The following is a 7,500-nucleotide window of genomic DNA, read 5'->3' on the forward strand; positions in this document are numbered from 1 at the left end:
GCACTATCTTGATGAAAAGGTGAATCACTGAGAAACACTGAAATTTCAAAAATGCACTGAGAGCTTTTCTGGCTTGGTTTGTTTTGAAGTTGACCTTTACCCTGCCACCACCCCCTCATATATTATCTATAATTATCTCATCTTATTTTTTTCCATCTTATTTTTCATTCCAGCAATCCTTTTTAAATCCTCGTGTCACAGCTGTAGTCTTCCACACAGAGCCTGCTAAACTGGTCCTGACTGTCATTCACACATACAAACACAAGCAAACAAGCATACACACACACACACGCACACACACACACACACACACACACACACACACACACACACACACACACAGCCCCTACCACTCTTTTGACACTGAGTGGTGCATCCATTACAGTTTTCTGAATACCTACTTTAAAACTGTAATTACTGACATAATCCACTGGAACACTTACTCTCACTGCTGTAATCTGATTACTTTAGGTTAGCGGTCTGCATTGCCACAATGCAAATCCCACAATGTACAATTAGATGAACACTCCATTGTACTGAGTTGCCATCTTATCTGCAATATTATCTGAAGATGTGCACTTATGTTAGTGTCTGTAATCGCATTAAAGTACCTGTACCTCATACTTTGCCTTTTACAGTGACTGTAACCCATCACATTTACTACTTTGTGTAATCAGATTACTGTAATCCCAGTATATGTAATCTGTTGTTACCAAACTGTGAGTAAAAACTGTGAAAAAATGTGTTGTAGACAGTGTGCACAATGACAACAGGACAGTCTGGGTCAACAACATGCCTGTAACTTTAAATCCCTCTCCCCCTCCTTTCCTCCTTCTCCTCCTCTTCCTCCCTCTCTCCCTCCTTTTCCTCCTTCTCCTCCTCTTCCTCCCTCTCCCCCTCCTTTTCCTCCCTCTCCTCCTCCTCCCTCTCCTCCTCCTCTTCCTCCCTCTGCTCCTCCTCATCCCTCTCCTCCTCCTCCTCTTCCTCCCTCTCCTCCTCTTCCTCCCCCTCCTCTTCCTCCCTCCCTCTCCTCCTCCTCCCTCTCCTCCTCTTTTTCCTCCCTCTCCTCCTCCTCTTCCTCCCTCTCCCCTTCCCTTTCCTCCCTCTCCCCCTCCTTTTCTTCCCTCTCCTCCTCTTCCTCCCTCTCCCCCTCCTTTTCCTCCTTCTCCCCCTCCTTTTCCTCCCTCTCCTCCTCCTCTTCCTCCCTCTCCTCCTCCTCTTCCTCCCTCTCCTCTTCCTCCCTCTCCCTCTCTCTCCTCCCTCTCCTCTCCAGGAGCTCTGTCTGTCTCCTCAGTTCATAGTGGACGGAGCGACACGAATGGACGTGCGGCAGGGAAAGCTCAGTAAGTTCCTGTTACCATGGTGATATACTGTACTGTTACACAATACTGTTGTACACTGCTGTAAATCAACAGCTTCCTAATAGTGAGTTGCACCCGCTTTATTTTTACAATCTGTGTGTCATTTGTCTTAAAACTCGATAATCTCTCTTTAACCGTCTCCTTCTGCTCGTCTCCATCTGCCCTTCATCACTGAAGTGGATTCAACAAGGGCAAGGCTGGGAGTAACTAATTACATTTACTCTGCTCAGTTACATTACTGTAACTGAGTAGATTTTGTGTGTACTTGTACTTTTTAGAGTATTTTTTTAAAGTCACTGGTTTACTTTTACTTAAGAATAGAATAGAATAGAATAAACTTTATTGTCCAGCCGAGGCAGGAAAATTGTCCTTGGTCTCACCCAGGAAAATATAAACACAAACATGTCCACAAGTTAAAAAAACATCAACAAAACATCACATTAACAGAACAAAGATCTTTCAACTGTACAGCAACAGTGCATTCATACACATATATATATAAGTATGTTTTTGCTGAAGTGTCTCTCCATCAGCAACAGAAACTGGACCAACGTAAACTGACAAACTGTGGATCCACTCACAGTGAGAAGAGGAATCTGACTTTACTTTGTTTCTGCACTTTATTTTGTCGTTTCTAATGTTTCCAGTTAAAAGAATCTAGTTCGAACTCTGTCCTCTCTCCTTTTAGAATCGCATGGAAAAGATCACAGCTAACAACGTTCTCTCTGTAACTTTAACTCTGAGGACATTTTAAATGAGCCATCATTTTGAATAGCAGCAAAGTAACAATACTTAGGACATTGATTCTCGTACTCTCTCCACCACTGAATAAGGCTCAAAGTCAGTGATTTTATTGGTGCAGGCTGGGTTAACCATTACCAGTCGGTGATCACCATAAACACCAACCACCAATATAAACGAAAAACTAGTGTACAGTCAGAAAAGCATTAATTTATGAATTTCCGTTCCTTAAAATACCCTAAATTCATATAACTTACATCATATTAATGCTATTCATATTAATTTATTCATATCAGGCTAAAAAAAAAGTGGGTAATTAGTGGGTAGATAGTTTGTTTACTTGTTTACTCTCCTCTACATTCCTGACCTTTGACCCGGACTCACCTGGTCAGTCTGTGTCATGGAAGTAGACAGTGCTCTAAATATTTTGTGTATTTAGCTCATGGTGTTTCTCCTGATCTAGTTTCTTATCCATGATCTACATTTAGGCCATATAAGAAATCGACTCAGTGTAAAAGAGTCTGGTTTGGGATGTGGTATCCAAAAGTGCCCCGGTCTAGAAAGACTTGTTTTAAACTGTGTACCTGCCTGATGACCCCCCCACCCCCACCCCCTCCCTCTGTTAGATGACTGCTGGCTGCTGTCTGCCATAGCGTCTCTCTCGCTGCACCGCCCCCTGCTGGAGAAGGTGGTTCCTTTAGAGCAGAGCTTTGACGACAAATACAGCGGCTGCTTCTGCTTCCGGGTGAGTCTCTCAGCGCCAACTGACCCTGCTGTCTGGAGTTAAAACCACCGCCTGTTCCTCTCAGACCGGGGTCAAACAGTTGACTGTATGTTTTAATGTTTCTGGAGCACCGGATGGGCGGGGTTTACCACATCAGGGCAGGTCAGATAGTGATGTGAGGTAAGTTAAGTTGTCAGGTTGTTTTTCTACTTGTCTTTCATGCTATGGCCCATGACAAAGCGGTCCTAATTTAGTATTTTATTGTATCCTGGTTTTAAACTTTGTGCGTATGTTTTGGATGTATACTGTGTTTCAGTGGGACCCCAGGAAGAACAGCTGACACCCGTGTGCACAGCTAATGGGGATCCTTATGAATAAATAAATAAATGAATAAATAAATACAAATCAGAAAAGGAGACTAAATTGACTTTTAAATACTCACCTGTCATTGTCTAAACTTTCTGGTATACATTGTATTGTCCTATGATGATTCCAATGAGGCTGAAACAAATTATAATAATTATTTCCAATATTGTTTTGACCCAGGTCTGATTATAATGTGAAAAATGTTCAGGTCTTCTTTCTAAAACTTCTCTCTCTCCCTCCCTCCCTCTTCTCTCTCTCTCTCTCTCTCTCTCTCTTCTCTCTCTCTTTTCTCTCTCTCTCTCTCTCCCTCTCTCTGTAGTTCTGGCAGTACGGTCAGTGGGAGGAGGTGAGGGTGGACGACTTGTTGCCGACTCTGGAAGGCCGTCTGGTCTATCTCAACTCCCCGGAGAAACACGAGTTCTGGAGCTCGCTGCTGGAGAAGGCCTACGCCAAGTCAGTCCCTGTGTGTGTGTGTGTGTGTGTGTGTGTGTGTGTGTGTGTGTGTGTCAGGATATCTGCGGGTCCTTAAACAGTCTGACAAAGTCTTAAGTTATCGAAAGTTAAGGCCTTAAAAAGTATTAACATGTCTTAAATACAGTGAATAGAGTTCATATTTTTTCAGCTGTGTATTTTCACCATTTCACCAGTTGCATAAAATTTTCATTTTGATGCAACTACAAAATTGCATTGCAACTGCAGAGACCCTGGTGTGTCTATCTGTGTCTGTCTTTCTGTTTAGTTTGAATGTGTCTGTGTGCATGGCTCTCACTTAAGTCCCATCCTAACAGTCGTGGAAGAAGTACTGAGATCTTTTACTTCAGTAAATGTAGCAATACAACAATGTAAAGATACTCCATTACAAGTAAAAGTCCTGCATTCAAAATCTTACTTAAGTAAAAGTACATAAGTATTGGCAGCAAAATGTACTTAGAGTATCAAAGTAAACGTACTCATTATGCAAACTGTCCCCATTTAGAGAGTTATATTTTTCATAAATTATTGGAATATTAATACTGATTTATTGACATACATGTACATGTAAGCAGCATTTTAAAGTTGTCAACGTGAAGCTAATCTTAACAATGTAGCTATACTTTTGGGTAGTCTAATCTATAACAATGCTATTTTATAGTTATTTTATAAAGATGATCAAATGTTTTAAATATAAAATATTGATCTGAAAAGTAACTAGTAACTATCGCTGTGAAATAAATGTAATGGAGTAAAAAGTACAATATTTCCCTCTAAAATGTAGTGGAGTATAAGTACAAAGTAGCATAAAATGGAAAGTACCTCAAAATTGTACTTAAGTACAGTACTTGAGTAAATGTACTTAGTTACTTTCCACCACTGCATTCTAATCCAGATAACTATAAACTGTAAGGATACATTGTTGCTCAAGCATTCACACTAGTTGTTTTATTTACTTGTTTTCAGATCAAAATGGAGGATGATTACTGACTGTCTTGCTCTCTAAACAACACACTAGCTGTAGGATTTGGGTCGGCTGCTGCAGAGCGGAGCGGAGCTGGGAGAATCAAACGCTCTTTTTACGGAAGCTGTCTTCCTTTGAAGACAAGTTTTACGAGTATTTCCGCATGAACCAATGACAATTTGACATTCTCCTTTCGATCTCTGCCAAGGAGAACGTGACTTATCTCACGACCGGATTCTCCCGCCTCCTTCTTCCTTAGAACTTTCATTTGATCCGTTGAAAATGTTTTATCGTTGCCTCTGCATCCAAAAAAAAAATCACTCTCTGAAATCGAGCCAAAAACATAGCTATGGTTACTGTTTTGGACATTTTCATAGTTTGTAGTGGGAGAATGACATTCTATTTACTTAGAATGATTTAAATGTTTCTAGAGTTATAGTTATCTTTATAGTTATTGTTCCAGATGTGAATGGGCCTTTATCCTCATCTCCTCTCCCTGTTCCTCTTTCCCTCCACCAGGTCAAGGCTCTACCCTCCATTGTTTTTTTTCTGATTTTCCCCTTTTCTAAAAAAGGGGAAATGTTTTGAAATGGCCTCCCATTGATTTTGCACCAAAAACAGCAGAGAAACCTATAAATATGCAGAAGTGCAGTGACTGTCAAACGTTTCTTTCCCTGTTCACATGAATACGTTTCAGCCTGTTTCTGCCTGTCAGTCGATCACCTGAGTCTGAACCTTTCTACCTGACTGGCCCGTTATCTACCTGCCAATCTGCTTAAAAGATGCCTTTGCTCATGGCTTTCCATCATTTTGGTCAACTTCTGTCTGTCTGTCTGTTTTGTTTTCTCATGGAAGTCTTGACTTGAGATCTTGTGTTTGTGTAAATGACTCAGATTGAAAGTGATGAGATTTGTTCCAGCAGACGACTGCATTTAAATTCTGTTTTCTGAATTTGTATGAAATGATTGAATTTATTGAAGTTGAAACTGATCATAGAAATCAAACTCGTGATGCTCTTACCAAGTTTTTATCCTATTAAAACCATATTGCATTGAAAAGTCCTAGATATTTAGTTTTCTTTAAGATATTAAATTGATACTGGACTGATACTGACAGTTGTAGCCACAGCTCTGTGGATAAGAGTTGTTATTTTTTATTTTTCTTATTTTTTAGTAATTCAAACAAAATATCCATAATGTATACCAACATCATAAAGAGCATGTGCAAGGAAGACCAAAGAAACCCCGAGGGGCTTATGGAGTGTCTCCCTTAATATCAATCATACATAATTACAATATAGTGTAATAAAACCCCCCAAAAAAGTTTAGAAAGAACAAAACAATATGAACAAATCAATAGGTAAAGTAATACAATTTATTATATTTGTCAACTTGCACAACCTGTCTAGCCCTCTACCTGTCTGTCCGTTACCTGAACATCTTCCCCGTCTGTCTGACCCGTCCGCTGTCTCTCTGTGTCTCGTGTCCCAGGCTGAAAGGCGGCTACAGAGCTCTGGACATGGGCTTCCCTCACGAGGCCATGGTGGACATGACGGGCGGCGTGGCCGAGGTGATGAGCATGGCCTCGCTGCCCAGAGACCTGCCCGCCTTCCTCAGCTACCTGCTGGAGAAAGGAGCGCTCATCAACTGTGCCAACTGCCAGGTACTGGAAGGGCCAGCCTCGTCCTGAAGGCAGGCAGACAGACAGACAGACAGACAGGCAGGCAGGCAGGCAGGCAGGCAGGCAGGCAGGCAGGCAGGCAGACAGACAGACAGGCAGGCAGACAGACAGACAGGCAGGCAGAGAGACAGAGAGGCAGGCAGACAGACAGGCAGACAGACAGGCAGAGAGGCAGGCAGGCAGGCAGGCAGGCAGGCAGACTGGCAGACAGACAGACAGACAGACAGACAGACTGAGAGGCAGACAGAGAGACAGGCAGGCAGACAGGCAGGCAGACAGGCAGACAGACAGACAGACAGACAGACAGACTGAGAGGCAGACAGAGAGACAGGCAGACAGACAGACAGGCAGACAGACAGACAGGCAGGCAGGCAGGCAGACAGACAGACAGGCAGGCAGACAGGCAGACAGACAGGCAGGCAGACAGACAGACAGGCAGGCAGGCAGGCAGGCAGACAGACAGACAGACGGACGGGCGGGCGGGCGGGCAGACAGACAGACAGGCAGACAGGCAGACAGAGAGACAGACAGACAGACAGACAGACAGACAGGCAGACAGGCAGACAGAGAGACAGACAGGCAGGCAGGCAGACAGAGAGACAGACGGGCGGGCGGGCGGGCAGACAGACAGACAGACAGACAGGCAGACAGGCAGACAGAGAGACAGACAGACAGACAGACAGACAGGCAGACAGGCAGACAGAGAGACAGACAGGCAGGCAGACAGACAGACAGGCAGACAGGCAGACAGACAGACAGACAGATAGGCAGGCAGACAGACAGACAGACAGACAGACAGACAGACAGACAGACAGACAGACAGACCAACTGAGAGGCAGACAGCAGATGATGTCAGTGCCAAAGACAAGAAACATTTGGAGCTTTTGTGGTTTTAGTTTCATGTTGTCAGCGCTGTACAGATGTTTTTGTGTGGAGCTTTGGGTCAAAACATGGTTTAAAAATTGTTATAATTTTCCATCTGGGTGAGTCACTTTGCTAAGGGCACGGAGTTTTCACAAATTCACAGGTTCGAGTTCAGTTCAGGAATTTCTCTCTCTCTCTCTCTCTCTCTCTCTCTCTCCTGTCTCTGTACTGCATACTATATATTAAGGCAGGAAAAACATAAACCATACTGGCTATATGAGCTGTGACTCCCAGGTGTGAATGTGTATGAATGTGAAGCAGTGTGATGC

At 43.2% G+C, this 7,500-nt stretch overlaps 1 protein-coding gene across 2 annotated transcripts in view; it reads left to right on the forward strand.

The window, feature by feature from the left end:
• Positions 1-1,277: 1,277 nt before the first annotated feature.
• Positions 1,278-7,500, forward strand: part of LOC139663133 (calpain-9) — a 23,786-nt gene continuing 17,563 nt past the window's right edge. For both annotated transcript variants that reach the window (XM_071541678.1, XM_071541679.1), the window contains exons 1-4: positions 1,278-1,343; positions 2,729-2,847; positions 3,512-3,645; positions 6,118-6,289. In XM_071541678.1, coding sequence (XP_071397779.1) covers positions 1,319-1,343; positions 2,729-2,847; positions 3,512-3,645; positions 6,118-6,289 — 450 coding nt within the window. In that variant the 5' untranslated portion in view covers positions 1,278-1,318. The remainder of the gene's footprint in view (positions 1,344-2,728; positions 2,848-3,511; positions 3,646-6,117; positions 6,290-7,500) is intronic.

The sequence above is a fragment of the Centroberyx affinis genome, unplaced genomic scaffold (assembly GCF_046629955.1).
Source record: "Centroberyx affinis isolate AG114_WGS23_722 - 3 ecotype Tasmania unplaced genomic scaffold, CSIRO-AGI_Caff_v1 ptg003923l_1, whole genome shotgun sequence".
NCBI classification, from domain to species: domain Eukaryota; kingdom Metazoa; phylum Chordata; class Actinopteri; order Beryciformes; family Berycidae; genus Centroberyx; species Centroberyx affinis.